Here is an 18,172-nt window from a genome sequence, read left to right on the forward strand (position 1 = left end):
TTCTAACACTAAAATCAATTATAAGGTAAAACTTAACTGAATAGCATTTGTTGGGTGCTAAAATTTATTTTGAAAGAAAGAGAAACTAATCAAAATGTACTATAGCTAATGTGCCCGTTAAACTAAATCTCTTGGCACTTCTAGGTGAATAAAATGGCTTAAACATTACAAATCACTTTAGGCTCTCAGCCTGACAGACAAACAAGTACTTATCAATCAAAGGGAGTGGATAACTTGTTGGGAACTCACTGAAATTTCACCAATTCATGCTGCTGCACAAATTTGTTGCAACAAGTTGCATGTCAATCAAAGGTCTCGTGTGTGGCTTTAACCAATCCTCTAACCAAAAGGAGATGTTGGTTGCGTGTGATTGTGAGAGACAAGTGCGTGCTATAAGGTAAGTGGGAATGCAGGTATGAATGGTTAGGTTGCAACATGAAAGTGGATACACGCTTTAATCAGGACACTGTATTTTGGCGTTTCTTTGAGTTGACTTTTCAGGAATCTCCAACTTACTTTGCCATTGATTTGAAAACAAAAACAAGAACAACCTTTCATAGTTTCATTCCCCACGGCTTTAGAGAACAAAAGCCACGTTCATCACATTGTTAGTGACTGAGTGGGGTAGGAAAATGTAAGGAAACCCAATTTCCTTCACGCCAAACATCTTTCACAACATAGCACCTTCCTCGCTTTGAGATTTCACATCAGCATTCAAATACAAGCTACAAATTTGAGAGAAAGAGAAAAAGGTATCATCAACATTCTAACTTCAAACATGACATTTCAATGTGTTATATGTTTGAATTACTCTAAACAATTAACTTAAAAGTTAAAAGTCCTAAACATCCATTAATGTTAAATTCAACTGATATTTGAACACCCTGGGCGTCCATAATTGACAACATTGCAAATCATTATTTGTAAGAAAAAGAAAACCCTTTCATCTAATAATTCACACAATAGATCTATACATCCCACGCTGCTAAAAAAATTGAGTGCCATAGAAGGCAAAATGATAGTTCTTTGCTTTTTCTCTGTTGCAATTTCTCCCAAAATAAGGATGGAATAAATCATCACCATTCTACATCACTTGACAAATGAAGTTTATTCAACAAAGCTCTCAAGGTTATTGTTAGGCCTTTGGCAGTTGAAGTTTAAACAAACAAACTATGGTATTGGCATGTTTCCTATGTCATCTAACAAATAGTGATCTAGAACAAGATCAATTAAATTCAATATGGTCTAACATTAGAACTAACTAATTTCACAAAGAACCAAGTGAATCTAACTTCACTAGAGCAAAATTGAATTTCTTTACTAGTAGTACATACACAAGAGGATTTGTAACTTGTCAGAGCTAAAGAGTGACCAATGCAAACCCAGATCATAGTTACTTCCCTCCTTTTTTTCAATATTCTCTCGTAGATAAAATTAAATATAAAAGAAGAAGAAATTAACATTGTTCATCACAGAAACATACTCTCACAGAATTAAGATCATATTACCATAATCTTACATCTGATCATCCTTTTCATTTTTTCCGCATACCATAAATATAAGAAAATAAATAACAATATAAGAGAAAAATTAGAAATTAAAAATCACTTTTCTAATGAATATCAGAGGCAGAGGGCGGTCCGGCGAATATCATCATCATCGCCGGCAGCCACGTCGGCAACATCACACGGCGGCGCGTTGAGATCAAACGGCAACGGCGGGCGAAACGATGAGGATACGATGTTGTCATCACCGTCGTCAACGACAGATGAGGAGGAATCACAGTCGCTGTGGCAGTCTTCAGGTACAACCGGCGGAGTGCGAGGATACCGGCGGGATGATGACGGCGCCGCCGCCGCAGGCTTCACGGTGGGAGGACGGGGGCCACTGAAGGACTCCACGGTGCTGCTCATGCCACTCGATGTAGGCCTCTGCGGATTACTGACATGATGGTGGTCCTGAACAACACCGCCGTTGTTCCCGGCGGCGTAGTAGAAGGGATCCGCGGCGGCGGGGTGGTGGTAGCAGAAAGGTGAGAGAGGAAAGTTTGTCTTAGCCTTCGGTCCACGAAGAGCGCGTGCGGCGGCGTCATACGCACGCGCCGCCTCCTCTGCAGAATCAAACGTGCCTAACCAGACCCTCGCCTTCTTCATCGGGTCTCTGATCTCCGCTGCGAATCTCCCCCACGGCCTCTTCCTGACGCCCCGGTAGCGTGGCTCCTTAAGCACCGCCGATCCGTTCACCTCCACCACCATCGCCGCCGCAGCAGCAGCTGCTACTCCTCTGCCTCTTTTCATCTCGTCACCGATCTATACAAATATGTGAGAGAATGGAAAAAGGAAGAAGACCCAGATAATGAAAGTGAGAAAAGATTAGTTTTTTGAAGTCAGAGAAGCATTTCAGAGTTTAAAATGGTGATGGGTCTTTCTAGAGATGATGAAGAACAGAGAGGGAAGAGAGAGAGGGTGTGGAAGGAAGCACCACCTCATCTTCTTCAACAACACTCACCAAAATATATTAATAATGAAAAAAATGGATGTGGTGTTTGTGTTTGCTACTTTTCTTTCTTCTCTATGAGGGTTTTCTCTGGCTCTGTCTGTCTCCAGCATGCTATTTATTTTATTTTATTCCTCTTTTTTTAATTTATTTTCCTGATTTTCTGATCTCAAACTGACCTCTCTTGTCCTGCTCTTTTATCTCTTGTGTTTTTTTCTTCCCTCTCTTTATGGTGTAAATCATTTTCTTTTTGGCATAAATCATTCAATATTCGAACATCCGATCCCCTTTTAATTATCTACTATTCTGAATTTATAATTCAAATACAATTAATACCGTTTCTCCTTTTCAATAGTGTTAGTATTGTATGAGATCGAACTCAAGAGCTCTATTTGGTGCATTTGTTATCAATTGAGCTACCCTTGTGGATTTCCTTCCCCCTCTCTCAAAGTAGGTAATTTTGTCAGTTTATTTGTTATTTATTTTTTCCCATTTATGGAGATTGGGTTAATACTTGATACTAGGTGGTTGTGTCTTGTGGCATCTTGGAGGTGAGTAAAAATTTGCTTCCCTTTGGTTGGTGCACCTTTGATTTGGTGAGTCCCTTTCATGATATTATAGCTCTGTGCTTATTTTTCTTTTTTGTTATGCTGCTTTTTCAGTGGGCACACAGACACAGGGTGGTAACTGGTAAAATGCATAGGTGATCTTATCTGTATGACTGTATCTTCAATCTTAATAAATAGATTTTCCTACCAGATCGAGATGCCATGGATTTCGATTTTGGAGAGATTCTACGCCAAAATAAATTCCTGCCCGTAAATTTTATTTGATTTTTATATAAAAAATGAGTTTGTATTTTGTTTGTGGTTTTTTTTTTATAGGCTTGTTTGTGGTTAATTGGTTTCAATTATTTCGGCTGAGAGAGGACAACCATGTGTGTTTTATGCGTGGATGCCATAATAGCCGGCAAAATATTTCTCAATAATATTCAACACAAACTTTATTAGGTAATGGTGTGAAGTGTGAACAATCTTTAAAAACAAAACCAACAACAATTAAACTTTTATCAATATTATCAACCGTATCGGACTTTCTTAAGGAATATTTAAATTTCTCTAATCAATTTCCAAACAATTTTTAATTTTTTATCATTGAAGTCGTTGATTATCAATTGAATTATTTTTAATATAATATCTATTTTATGGAAATACTATAGAGAGAGAGAGACCGATATAAGCAATAAATCAATTACGGTCTATCTCATTAACATGCTCACTCATTTAACATGACCACATTAATTCTCTTCTCTTTCCATTTATTTTCCTTCCAGAGCCATCCCTCCTAACTATGATCGGGCATTACTTCCAAGATCGAAGATGTGCAAATGCTTTCTTCAATCCATGCCTTTTAAAAAGAGAAAATGGTTTGTGCGGTGTTATTGTAAAAAAAAATTTAATGTCTGATAACTCTCATCATTTGAGCTATTATTCGGGGACACATCTTTTTTACATATATATTTACATATTTAATTGATTTCCACAACATTAAAATTTTATTTATTTTGAATTAAAATTAACATGAATATAAACGTTTGGTCTTATATAACACAATATAAGTGAATGTTAATTTATAACTTTTTTTTCGAATATGTTAATGTATAACTTATTTACGCTAAAAAATACATATCCATCGATCTCCTTTAAGAAATCGATAATTTTATAAAGTGTAAAGAAAAATGACCATTCATTTAATTATTGAATTTTTTGTGCTTGATATTGAAATTAATGGTTAGATGATAAAATTTGATATGCTCAATATTTTTACAATTGAGATTATACATTTCCATAATGTTTACATTGAACTGAAATGATTTATTAAAATTATTGATTTTTTAAGTTTATATTTTTTTAGATGTAAATCATGTATTACATTATTCTGATTAATATTATTGAATTTGTCTTTTTCATTTCATCGCAAGCCCAATGCATTCAGTATTTGTTTAGAAATTGCTAATAATACTAGGTTACATTCTTTTTATTTTATTTTAGTAAGTTTAGTTGGGTTATGACCACCATGCGCTAATGCGTATCTTTGAGATTATACGCTCACCAACATAGCTTTCATATTTATATTATGAAATGAACTCATAATATTTATTGAAAAAAAAATTCTTACAAACTAAATCAGTACATATTATCTATAATATAATATATATATATATATATATATATAATTTTCAAATTGTTAAAATAGATAAGGGAGGAGGTTAGCCTATATGGTGTGGTGGAGGTCCATTATAGTATGTGAACCCTCTGACCTTAGATGGAACATCATGATTCGTCGATCAAACAGGCAGACCGCGCCAATAAGGGAGAAGGTCTTGATTACTTTCTTAACCAAGTGCGAGATTGAAGGTTTTCCAGCTGTATTGGTGACTTTACCAGGTTTTTTTTTATATGGAGCGCAAGCCTTTGACGTAACTCCTCTGGGCCTAACAACTGGAACCTTATTCACCCGATCCAAATTCAATGACGGGTGACTTGCTAGAAGATCCATTTCATGAAGCTCGTCCATCTGACCCACAAATTATGATGATTCACTTTCAAGTGAAAAAACTCATTGATTAATTTCTATCACTCAATACATTCACAATGTGATAATAAATTAGTTTTATGATTATCCACCGTAGAAATACGTTACTTAAAAGAAAAGTTTACCACATTTTTAACAAAAGTTATTAATGTATGATTGGGTTAGACACATGATAAAACAAAATCATATGTCAAAATACAATGTATTGAGTAACGTATTTCTACGGTGAAAAAACTCATTGATTAATTTCTATCACTCAATACATTCACAATGTGATAATAAATTAGTTTAATGATTATCCACCGTAGAAATACGTTACTTAAAAGAAAAGTTTACCACATTTTTAACAAAAGTTATTAATGTATGATTGGGTTAGACACATGATAAAACAAAATCATATGTCAAAATACAATGTATTGAGTTCAAATATATAACTTCTTTAAATTAAAAAATAATTTAACATCAGGAAAAATAATAATGCAAACAGTACCATGTAACCTTAGTTATAGGTGGTTGATTTTAGTCAAAGGCTCATAGCCATTCCTATTTGGAGCCCACACATCCGAAGCCAAGTAATGCAATTGAGGCCAATACATACACACCCACCAGCCACCGGTGGCACTCATCTACCCTCAAGATATTTGAATATATATTGAAGGGCGTGCCGTGCCCACCGCCCAAGCACATCTTCCGACCACCTGGTTCATTTTTAAACCCGGTTCATCTTCAAGTTGAAGTGTGTATTTTACTGACACACGTAATAAGACACCACTTACCGACACCTGTAAGGCTGTAATGCCCTGTATCTTATCACAAGGCAGCACTAAATTAACCTTTAATTTGCCACATCATTGCTTTATATTTAATTATTACTCCCTCCTCAGTAAAAGACAACTTATTAAGAAAGTGGTAGTAAAATTAGAAGTGATGACCTTCCTTTGCGTCCATATAATATAACTTGGATGCATTAGCTAGTTTTTTCTGTTTTATTTTATTTTTCCTCGTGTAAAAAAATAGTTAATATTTGTTTATGAATTTTTGTTTACAATTTTCCATATTTTGTTAGGAATGAATGAAGTAATTTATCAGGTATAATGAGATGAAATGGAATGAGAAGGGAAGCATTGACGATTCATGATGACAGTAAGATGATGTGAAGGAGGAGGAGGAAAGAAAGAAAGAAAGAAAGAAAGAGCAAGAAAAGGAAAAGGGTGAGAAACATGAACATAAAAGAAGAGAAGAGGAGAAATCTAGGAAGAAAGAAAAGATGAAGAGGAGACAGACAGACACGTTGTGGGGTCCCCAGTAACATTTACTACGAAGCGGGCACGCCAATTGCAATTGCAGATGCAGTGTTAGGGAAACGTGTCCACAGACCAACACGCTAGCTTTTGTTTGTTTCGTTTTGTTGGTTAATGTGCGCGCGCGCGGGAATCAAAACCATCACCAATGCGCGGGTTCTTTCTTGTTGTTTAGGGCTTTTTGGTGATATTGTTGGTCCATCAATTTTTCAATACAATACTATCTCTGGATTGTACTAGGAGTCTAGGACCTAGCCTGGTCAGTCTCCAATTGTATTTCTGTTGGGCTTATATATTGGGCTTTGATTTTTAATATATGTAGCACAAACCCATAGATAAAATAAGGGTCAAATATGAAAAAAATAAATATGTTTAGTTCTTGTTTAATCATTACAAAATATAAAAACTATCTAGTTTTAGACCCCCACCATTTCAAAGGACTAAAAATGAATAAAATTTTAATAGGGACCCCCACCATTTTATAAGGGTAATGGTGATGATGAATTTAAATTAAGAGAAAATCATGAGTTTAAGATGTAGAGGTCAATTAGTGGATTTTATGTCTTTGAGACAATTTTTATTTTACAAATCATTTCCCCCACAAACAATAACCTGGCATAAAGGGAAAAACATGGTATACATTCCATGAGGTGGGTGAATACTTTAGGTGTGTCTATCAATGTTGTTCTTAGAAAATGTCAAAGAATAATGAAAAAAAAAGACAAACTTGAGAAAAGTGTGAAACTTATAGGAATGAACAAAATTTGAAAAGAATAAAAGGTTAAAATTAGCATTTTATTTGGTTAACGTCTTTCTAAATACAAATATTGGTTTGGCAATGCAAGGAATCATTTTGTTTTTGTTTTTTAATGTATCTCATAAATATGCACTAATCCCTCGAAGATTATGGCTAAAAGAGAATCTATACGAATAAATATTTTTTTTGCTGCATTGGAAAAACCTATACGAATAAATATGATTAACTAAATACATTGAGAAGAATAATTACTTCTAAAATATATTGTCTTGATCGGCCTCATTCTTATAGTTATGTAATTTTTATTCTCATGGAACTCAACATCATAATTTTAATTCTTTGTTGAAGTTAAGGACATTCTAGTTTTTGAAAATTGACATCATCATGATGAACAATTGAACATGGCGGTGTATATTCACCAAGTGCAAATATAGTATTCCCAAATACAAACAAACCTATGACTAGTTTATATCCATAGATGTAAATGTTTGAAAGGAATAGAAGATGTCAGATAGAAGAAACAAAAACTCTAAGAAATGAAATCTATAACTCTTCAATAAAAATAATAAATAGGGATAATTACAAACAAATGAGTCAAAGAAACCGATATAATCCTCCCAACTAATGATGAATATTTATTGTAACCACACTACTAAAATTAAACTAATAAGAATTATAGTCCAAGTAACGCATGTCCCTAACCGCGTGCTACATAGAAAAACAAAGAGTAAAAACCTAAAATTGCACCCAACCCAACCAAATCATTGAATCAAATTCAATGCTCCACCTAACCCACTCCATCTCTGTCCAATCCATTTAGTATCCCGTAGGAAATTCGCATGTCCCATACTCTGCAAAACACAAAACACAAATTAGATAAACTCTCCATTCATGAAAATTATAGAATACTATACTTAACAATTTCTTCTTATTAAGTCATGAGTAGCATCTATAGCATTTCAATTTTTAGAATTTTGATTGCAAAACCCAATATTCACATATTCACACAGTCAATAAATCTAAGTCATCCAATCCCATTGGATGACTTAAATTATCTGATTTTGGTAACAATATGAACCCATCAATTTTGATTCCATGGTTAAAATTTTGTACATGTGGTATGAGATTAGTGACAACATATAAACCAAAACCAATGTAGAGGGCAAAGAAACATAGAAGAGATAAAGAGAATGACGACTTACTAGGAGCTTGAGTAACAACATAGGCAGCACCACCAAAATCACACGTGCCAGTACCACGTGCCTTCTTCTGATAGTAACTGTTGAAAGCAAACGAAGCGTGCGCCTCCAACGTGTTAGGATCATAACACGTGGCACCCGGCTGAATCGCACTGCAATCCGCCCCACCCTCGCCGCAAGCATAGTCAAGCGCCGCCTGCAGCTTCTCCTCCGAGTAACCACCATTCGCCACGCACCACGTCCTTCCACCACCACCAGCCGCTGGAGAAACATCACCACTCACCGGAACCTGAACCTTCCCGACGCCGGTGCCATTCACTTCCGCCGCCGTGAGCGGAATGTCGTACACCTTCTTCTCACTGGGGTAGAACAGCCCGTAGTTCCTCTCCGATGTAGGTCCCGGTTTCTGGTTCTCGTTGAACAGTGCGAAGAGGAAGACGTCGAGAGCTTCCTTCGGCCGCAGAGGGGTTCCGGCGCCGCTAAGCACGCGGCGGGCCAAGTTTCCGTTGTACGCCGCTGCATTTTCCTGACCTGCTCCGACCTCGTTGGAGTCGCCGGAGGAAGGCCACCCTGTTTCCGTCACGGCGACTTTAACGTCGTCGTATTTCAGCGCCGACATGGCGGCGAAAACGGCGTCGAGCTGGGCGTCGAAGAGGTTGGTGTATTTCAACCCATTACCGGAATCAACAACTCCGGGATTCTCCTTGAACAGAGCGTAGTCGATAGAGATCTGATCGGCGTTTGCGGCGTACGCGAAGAACGGATACGCGTTCACCATGAGGTAGGACCCCGTTTGGCGGAGAAAATCTAGCATGGGTTTGATCACCGGTTCGATAAGTTCGGTTTTGAACGAACCGGCGGAGGCAGGGTAGGAGTTTTGGAGCGCGGAGAGCGCGACGGGAGAGGAGATTTTGATGGCGGAGTCGAGGCCCTGTTTGGTGAGTGAAGCGTGCACGTTCTTCATGGCGGCGACGAGGAACTTGGTGGTGTTTTTGGGGTCCACGAAGACTTCGTTGCCGACGGCGATGGCTTCGATTTGGGTGGCGGGGTGGTAGCTGGAGATGTTGGCCTTGACCCATGCGTCGGTGAAGGACTGGTCAGCGGCGGCGGAGGAGAGAAGCTCGTTGGGCATGGCGACCACCACCTTGATGTCTGAGTTTGCTAGTGCTGTTAGGACCGTGGCGTCGGTGTCGTAGAGCTTCACGCGGTTGAGACCCTGAGCCTTCAGAAGCTCCACCACCTTCTCCGGTTGAGGTAGGTCGTTGGCTATCCTGCCATAGTTTATTCCGATAGATCCTGCCTCTGCAGAAAAACAAAAAAACATCAGAAATATTGCATCAAGTTGCATGAAAATATGGTTTTACCAAACAAAAGAAATCAAGTGAGGAATGTAACAAACTAACAATGATTGTTATTTTACCTGATGATGAAGCAGAGAGTGAGAGGAAGAGCATGAAGAAGAAGGAAGAGGAGAATGCTAGAGAAGCCATTATATGCTCTGTTTCTAAGAAGCAGAGCATGCAAAATAGAGAAATGAGGGTTTGCAGTTAATTTTCTTTCTTTGTGAGGAGGGATGTTGGGTTTTTATAGATAGGGGAGTGAGTTGGTGGTGGGCCAGGGAGGAGGTTGAGGGAAAAAAGTGTAAACGCTTTTGAAGGGATGAATGGTGACCTGACCCACCCACCAATGCTGCACTATTTCAGAACCGTTCATGGTAGGTTAGAAAAATGAACACTAGCTATTGGGTAAATAGTCAAGTTGGTCCCTAAAAGTGTCAGTCGCCTTCAAGTTGGTTCCTAAACTTCTAAAATGCCTCCCGCGGTCCCTGAATGTGGCAAGAGTCATTCACATTAGTCTCTGACGTTAAAAACTGAGACGGCGTTAACGGAAACAGTGACTTGGATTTATTTATTTATTTATTTTTGCCTAGGTGGACTGATAGTGGAACTAGAATGTTAGGAAAACATTTATCCGTCAAATTAGTCCCTGAATGTGGCAAATTGTTTCTTAATATCTTCTAGTCAACCAATAGGAGCCTTTTTTATGGTTCCTCAGAGATTTTACATAAGTATTTTTTCTTGATTTAATTTCAATATTTTCATGCTGATTTCTGTTATTGGCCCTTTTGAATTTTTCATGTTTTTACCACGTTTTTGGGCATTGTTTCTCAAATTTCATGAATGTGTACAGCTGTTTGCAATTTCTTATAATTTCCCAAATATCCAAGTCTCTGTAATTTCATGAATGTGTACAGAAGTTGGACAACGTTAAAGCACCAGATAATAGCTTAGAACCTCTAGAAGTGAGGTGGACACGGTTTTTATTTGCGTCATGGGTCTAGAAGGGAGTTGGATTGGAGTTGCTTGCATCTGGGTAGATTTCATTGAATGTGTTTCTGGGTTTTGCTTCTCCCTAGCTCTTTTGAGTTGTGATGAGAGGAGAGTTGACGAGTTGTTGTAGAATGGAGGAGAAGAATTTAAAAATTGCTGGGTTTGATATTCAATAGAAGAAGATGAACAGTGATGAATTTAACATTAGAAAAAAGGCTTAAAAGCATTTCATGTCCCTGATGTATTAAGTTTGTGTAAATGTTACCCCTGTTCTTTTTTCGTCTATGTTTGTAGACTCCATGTTTCACAAATGTGCACCGTTTGCCCCTCCGTCACTCTGCCGTTTAAAAAGGGTGACGTGGCCCACGTCAGCATCCTACGTGGCATGACACGTCATTAAATGAAAATCAGAACTTGGGAAAAGGAGGTGGGAGGATTTGAACCCATGACCTTGAATTAGCAAAACACAACCATTACCAGTTGAGCTACTGAATCAACTGGTTATATTACGACCAACATTGTATTTATATCATATTTGCTATCATCATTCTCCTTGTTCTTCTCAAATTCTTCTTCATCATCTACTTTATCTCATCATTTTCTTCATCCCCAACCACATTAAAACCCAGATTTTTCCATCTCCAAGATCAAAGAAAAAAAAACATGCATTTCTTCATTATCATCATCTTCATCCCCAACCAAATCTATTCCCCAACAACAGCATCTGGAACCAAATTAGCTAACAAAACAAAATCTAACATGAAAAACCCAAAATTAACTAACATAGTCATTCATCAAAGCAAGCTGATTTTTTTTTTCGAACAACTTCATTCATTTTTATTTTTTTAAGTTTAGTATGAAGATTATCAGTACACAAAGAGAAATCAAAACCAATACAAACAAAGAAATAAACGAAGTGCTATTAGAAGTTAGTTTAGGGTAAAAAATTGGACTTCTACAAAATCAACAAAGTACTTTTGGATTTGTCATCTTGATAACAACAAAATTTCCATGTTCCTTGGAGTGAACTTGAGGTCGAAGAACGCCCACAACAAGCTGCTTATTAGGGATTGTAACCATGACTTCAATCCCAGACCCAGCAAGAGCATCCATGGTGGAATCATCCGCATCGAAAAGCTCCACCTTTTGAATCCCATTATCCTTCATCAACGGAACCACCGTCGCCGGTGGCAGCTTGTGGGTCGCTTGGGTTCCCCAATTCACACCAAGCCCTTCCACGCACCACTAGCAACCCATCACCGCTGCCGTCGGAAAACCCAGTTTTCCCCCATTGCACAGTGAATCTAAAAGCTCTCTTCCTCACGATTGGAAGCAGGAGCAAGAGGAAAAATGGGGGAAATTAAAGAAAAATTATATGTTTGATGGTTGAAGGTGAAGTGAAACTGAAAACTTTTGGGTTTATAAAAGAGAAACCGTAACTGTTTTTGGAAGTGGGGTTTGAAGATGAAGATGATGATGATGATGATAAAATGCATGTTTTTTTTTTCCTTTGATATTGGAGATGGAAAAATCTGGGTTTCAATGTGGTTGGGGATGAAGATGATGAATAATCTAAGAATGATGATAATAAGTATGATATAAATACAACGTTGGTCATAATTTAACCAGTTGATTCAGTAGCTCAACTGGTAATGGTTGTGTTTTGCTAATTCAAGGTCATGGGTTCAAATCCTCCCACCTCCTTTTCCCAAGTTCTGATTTTCATTTAATGACGTGTCATGCCACGTAGGATGCTGATGTGGGCATTTAACGGCCACGTCACCCTTTTTAAACGGCAAAGTGACGGAGGGGCAAACGGTGCACATTTGTGAAACATGGAGGGTACAAACATAGACGAAAAAAGAACAGGGGTAACATTTACACAAACTTGATACATCAGGGGCATGAAATGCTTTTAAGCCTAGAAAAAATTAGGGGTTTTAAATTATCTAATTTTTTTTTTTTTGAAATTGGATTTTTTTTTGGGGTTTTCAAGTTAAAACTTGATGATGGAAGAAGATAACAGAGGTTTTCAGTGATAGAAATTCTCTTTTTTTATGTTAGGGATTAATTTGCCACATTCAGGGACTAATTTGACGAATAAATGTTTTCCTAACATTCCAGTTCCACTATCAGTCCACCTAGGCAAAAAAAATATAATAAAAAAATCAAAGTCACTGTTTCCGTTAACGGCCGTCTAAGGTTTTAACGATAGGGACTAATATGAATGACTTTAGCCACATTTAGGGACTGCAGGAAGCATTTTAGAAGTTTAGGGTCCAACTTGAAGGCGGCTAACACTTTCAGGGACCAACTTGGCTATTTACCCGTAGCTATTACTATTACTACCTCTCTCTTTCTTTGTTGGATCTGGTAAATTTATCAAGTCTCTGTTTTGACCGTACACGTTGGGCGTATCCTTTGGGCACGATGCCGTTGAAAAGGGACACGTCATGTACTGCTCAAACGGGAAGAGATTATTTTGTGATTATGGAGGTACAAGTTCACGGCAAGTTACAAGTTGTGCAATAGGTCTATGATGAATTGATGAGGATTCTTCACAATGAAACAAACATGATTGTGTCGACAGAACTAGGGCCCTAGTTTCAATAATTTTGCTCAAATATGAACGTTGGACTTTGCTTCGTCTTTGCCTGACATGCTTCATTTTATGTGCTTGCCTTTTATAGTTTTATTCGTCTAGGTATTAAAAAACTTGAATTTTTTTGGATAAGAATGTATAATAGAATAATTATAGATATACATCCGATTTAGTGTCCACATTGATGAAATTGAATGTCCATGTAACAATTCAGATAGTGATTTTTAATAAAGAAAAATAGAGCAACGATTAAGACACTATCCCCCTCCTACAAATTATATTTTTTCATTAGGAGAAAAATAGAATAGATATCACTATGGTGAAGGCTATACAAGCAAATAAGTGAGGCATGAGCGCATCATTGAAAATTGACTAATTTGTCTATAAATCATATCATAACCATCCTCTCCATTGCCACACATCTTTTTTTTCTGGTGCCCGAGTGGGCAAGTTTCAAACTGATCCACAGGTGGACCAAGGGTTATATTGGTAATTTATAATTGATAAAAATATATTAAAAAAATCTCAATCATCCAAATTCATAGCTTCATTGGTTGAAGCACGGGTACTTTGAAATTGACTACGCACCCGCACCGGGTACGTACCGGGTACCGGTACTCCGTGGGTACGCCATGGGTACTTTGAAACCATGTGTTTTTTTTTACAAGCTTTACCGTGTGTTTGAATTGTTATTATATGCAAGATATATGAATATTGAGAGATTTGATATGTAATTAATAATATTATGTAACATAGATTATTTGATATCTATTTTTTTACTTCACTATATATATTTATATATATTTTTAATATATATATATTAACGTACCTATAACGTACCCGTACCTAGGATTTTCTAAAAATGCCGTACCTCGTACCCGGTACCGTACCCGTACCCGGTACCGCACCCGTACCTGTGCATCCTAGGTTACTGGTTCAGGACCTAGACTCATATTTAAATCTAATTTCTTATCATCGGAATTTCCTCTCCCATCACAACTTGAATGTCCAAGCTAGAAAGAGTCTTGCTTCATTACAAGTTTCCAAGAACAAATTACACAGAAGAAAAAAACAATAAAAGAGAGGGGCAAATGAAAAAGGAGGATAATCTTCAATTCGGGAACCACCTCAGTAAAGTTGAGAAGATGGGAACACCTTTGAGCTGGTTAAGGTTTTTTTTTTTGGTATTCCATTTTGGTAAAACTGCTACTGTACAAAAGAAAACCTGAACAAACCAAATCCCCCACTAATTTAGTAACAGCAGCCACGAGCCCTTGCAATTACAGAAGAGCAAGGCATCCAACCAAAGATCCACGCAAGTCCTCTGGGAGAATTTTAGCACGCACCTTCACTGCTCAAACAAACAGGGGATATATTGAAAGGTTGTTGTGTGGGTTCGACCATTTTCGTCGTCGATCTTGTAAGGAAGAGAGAAGAGGGGTTTAGAGTTAGAAAACAAAACGCATAATTGAATGATTGAGATCTAAATCAGACCTGCGCTCCCATCTCAGATCTCTTTGTCCTCCTTCATCGCCATAGCATCAAAGGAAGCAAAACGCAACATGCCGACTTGCTTTGTGAGTGAAGCGAACCCAGATGATGTGTTTGTTAGTTATGGGTTTTTTCTGGGTATTTGCCATTGGAGATTCTTTAGTTTATGGTTTTGGGATTTTTTGGTGGTGGTGGTGTGGGAGTGAGAAAGAGGTTCTGAGAGGTCAAGGGGTGACGACGGTGATACCGCCGGCCTTGTTTAGGTGGAGACGGTGGGTGGGTTGGGGAAGATGAAGATCGTGGTCGGTGGGTTGGGGAAGATGAAGAGGGGTTATAAATTTACATTTTTATCCTTTTTAGCATCATTTAATCCTCACCATCCAATAAAAGAATATTCTAAGATTCTCAGATCCTACGGCATATGATAGTGGTCCACCGGTGGACCAGTTTGAAACTTGCCCACCCTAGTGGGCACCTCTTTTTCTCCTCTTCATCGCCGCCTTTCTCATCGCTACCCCATGAAATGGTTCTCAACTAAGCATCTCATTGCATCAGACCACCACCCTCACATCTTCTCTTACCTCATTTTTGGGTTTATCATTGCGGTCTCCCCAACTCCTATAACAACGTCATTCTCACTTACATAAGATTGATATTAAACGATATGTTCATGTGCTGGTCGACTCTAAAAGTCATACGACCCGATGATGTTGTAACTGGCTCATTAAGTTATGCTCTTAAGAAGACACTATTTGGTCGGCCAATGCAACTTGATTTAGGAATGAATACTCTCACTCAACTGGCAAAGTATCCAAGCGGTCTGACAAAGAGATAAACTACTTAAGCATCAATACAAACGTGCGCTCTAGCAAAGATAATCATGTTTTTCTTTTAAAAATTAATGATGTTGTCTTAGTAACACATATTTAGCATATCAACTAATTTAATAAATAATCTTGATTACATAATATACCATATATCAATATTTATTACCAATGATATTTTATAACAAAAAGTTTTTTTCCCCGTGAGATGAGGATCAAAGGGTGCAATTTATGGTACAAAAAAGGGTTCACTTGTACTAAAAAAGGGTTTATTTGTAGCAATCGAGTCGATCAAAATAGAACATTATTGTTACAATTTAAGCTGATGAACAATCTTGAAGGGTACAATTTATCTTTCTAAAGTAAAACAAATAATAAACATTTGCTCATATAAAATGGTTCATTTTCCGTACACCAAAGTTGTGACATCTGTAAGAAAAAATATTATTGTTATATTATGTTAATACTTAACATCAGTGTCTTGTATTTGATACATACTATTTAATGATTTATAATACTATTACTTCAACTTCAATGTACTACTATAAATCATAATATAATACATATATATATATATATACATACATACGTGTGCGTGTGTGTGTTTTTGTGTGAAATAATTTAAGTTTTTATATTTATATTAGTAGTTTGGTTTAACAGTTTGTTGACTGATTGGTTTAATAGTTAATATGTGTGTAATAAAAGTACCCTTATTGATATTATAAATTTTAAACTAATACGTTGAATAATTAATACTTTGATAAATTATAGTGTTAATTAATAATAAAAATATCCAACGAATGCCAATCGCGGCAGTAAAAAGTGTTGTTTGAACAGGTAGAAAGTTCGTTTTCTATAAGCTGCAATCTTATAAGACATTTGGCGTTCACTACACTAAAAGAAATTTAATAAATTTTTAAGAAATATTCTTAAGTTCTTTTGAATTCTTCAAACTGAAATAATAGTTTGTTCATTCTGTTTTGTTTGATTCTTTTTTTAATCAGAAGCATACAAACAGTTCAAAATTTGTATGTGTGATTTTTTTTAAATAAGTGATGAAAGAAACAAAGATAAAGTCTCAAAAAAAAGAAAGAAAAAATGAACAATATTATTATGCAAGAGAAAGAAAGAGGAAAATATAATCGAACTAGTCTTTCATTAAATTAAGATTGATTTTTCTCAACTTAAATCGTGTCATTACAAACCAAAGAAATGGAAATATGTGGATGTCAAAAAAATAATTCAACGAAGCTCCGATCGACGCGTCTTGAATGTTGAAGTTCATCCTATGAAGATGCAGGTGGACCAGGAACAATAAAATCTGAATGAGCCAGGTGATTGATAGTATTAGAGATCTAATAATTCATTATATATATAAACCAAAAAAATGACATCAAATTAAAGTAACAATAGGAGTTGAAAACTTACCTCCACACTTGGTTCCAGGAGCAACGCTGCCACCACAAGTCACGACCGCACCGATTAATCTTTCCACGCTGTAAAACCGCTGAAACGGCGGAATATATTTGCACCAACAAGTCATATCAGAATCGTTTAAGGCATCACAACATGACTTTGATGGAGGAATGACAGGCCCATCAAACTTAACAAAATCCTGACATTCATTCATGATTGTAAAGACATTGCCTTTGCAGAAAATCTGAGCTGAGATGCCGGGCAAGTTACCAATAGCTAAAGTGACTGCAGCAAGCAGCACAAACATTGCAAATGCCGAGCACCTCATTGTCTCAAAGTTCAAAATGAATGAATTTTGATTAGTGAAAAGGATGGAGATTGTGCGGTGCTAGTAGTGTGGAATTGAGGAAATATATATAGGAGGACAATGGGTGGCGAAAGGTCTATATTTTCTCTAAAAAAATTAATGATGATATTATCTTAGTCAAAGGCTCAAAGCTGTTAATTGAGATTTCTTTTCAACGTACTATGTCATACACCATATCTTCAGTATTGAGAGGGTTACGGGTATGATGATATGCAATCACATAATTGTATTAACGCTAATCATGCAATTTGGTCAACAGCTCCAGCAACCTATTAATGCTAATCATGTGGATCAAGCAATTAAGGGTATAGCCGTTTCAATCTGATGGTATCGTTGGCGTCTTTGATGTTCCTGATTCCTGATCAGTTTCTAATTTTAAGAAACCTATTTCTGGAAATAACTCAGGTTTTAAACCTGGTGTTTATGATGATTCCTTACCCTCACTATTGACCATTAATGGTTCCTAGTCAGCGCCAAATTTCGAATTTGAAAAAAATAAAAAACGAGCTCCAGGGGAATTACGGCTAACTCTAATGCTTTTATTAGTAGAAAAGAAAAGTGAAAAGAAAGAAAAAGGAAAAAAAAGGAAAGAGAGAAAAAGAATAGAAAATAAGATGATTTTTAAAGTTGTCTGGTCGGAATGAATTTGAAAAAAAAAAATTAAAATTCTCATAAAAAAAATTCCACGTGTCATTCTCAGGTATTTTTAGAGTATTAATTAATTTTTATGGTATTTTTATTGAATTTTCGGATTTTTAATTAATTCAGGATTTTATTAGTTTTTATTGTGATTT

At 36.7% G+C, this 18,172-nt stretch overlaps 3 protein-coding genes across 4 annotated transcripts; all 3 read right to left on the bottom strand.

Annotated features, from left to right (window-relative positions):
- Window positions 1-1,434: 1,434 nt before the first annotated feature.
- On the bottom strand, window positions 1,435-2,640 carry LOC130733074 (ethylene-responsive transcription factor 3-like). Its single transcript, XM_057585137.1, has one exon. The coding sequence runs from the start codon at window positions 2,295-2,297 to the stop codon at window positions 1,623-1,625; it is 675 nt and encodes a 224-aa protein (XP_057441120.1). The 5' UTR covers window positions 2,298-2,640; the 3' UTR covers window positions 1,435-1,622.
- Window positions 2,641-7,677: 5,037 nt separating this feature from the next.
- LOC130733075 (glucan endo-1,3-beta-glucosidase 12) lies at window positions 7,678-9,925 on the bottom strand. Of its 2 annotated transcripts, XM_057585139.1 has the most exons (3): window positions 9,769-9,925; window positions 8,352-9,650; window positions 7,678-8,000 (listed from the first exon to the last, which is right to left on the bottom strand). In XM_057585139.1, exons 1-3 carry the CDS (start codon window positions 9,866-9,868, stop codon window positions 7,966-7,968), a joined length of 1,434 nt encoding a protein of 477 aa, XP_057441122.1. In that variant the 5' UTR covers window positions 9,869-9,925; the 3' UTR covers window positions 7,678-7,965. The 2 variants fall into 2 exon arrangements, with proteins under 2 accessions (XP_057441122.1, XP_057441121.1); XM_057585138.1 differs by lacking the exon at window positions 7,678-8,000 and having other exon boundaries at window positions 8,036-9,650.
- A 6,808-nt stretch (window positions 9,926-16,733) lies between these two features.
- Window positions 16,734-17,855, bottom strand: LOC130731515 (uncharacterized). The gene is made up of 2 exons (XM_057583820.1): window positions 17,024-17,855; window positions 16,734-16,916 (listed from the first exon to the last, which is right to left on the bottom strand). The coding sequence occupies exons 1-2, from the start codon at window positions 17,337-17,339 to the stop codon at window positions 16,882-16,884; spliced, it is 351 nt and encodes a 116-aa protein (XP_057439803.1). The 5' UTR covers window positions 17,340-17,855; the 3' UTR covers window positions 16,734-16,881.
- Window positions 17,856-18,172: the final 317 nt, after the last annotated feature.

The sequence above is a fragment of the Lotus japonicus genome, chromosome 1, assembly GCF_012489685.1.
Source record: "Lotus japonicus ecotype B-129 chromosome 1, LjGifu_v1.2".
Classification (NCBI taxonomy): domain Eukaryota; kingdom Viridiplantae; phylum Streptophyta; class Magnoliopsida; order Fabales; family Fabaceae; genus Lotus; species Lotus japonicus.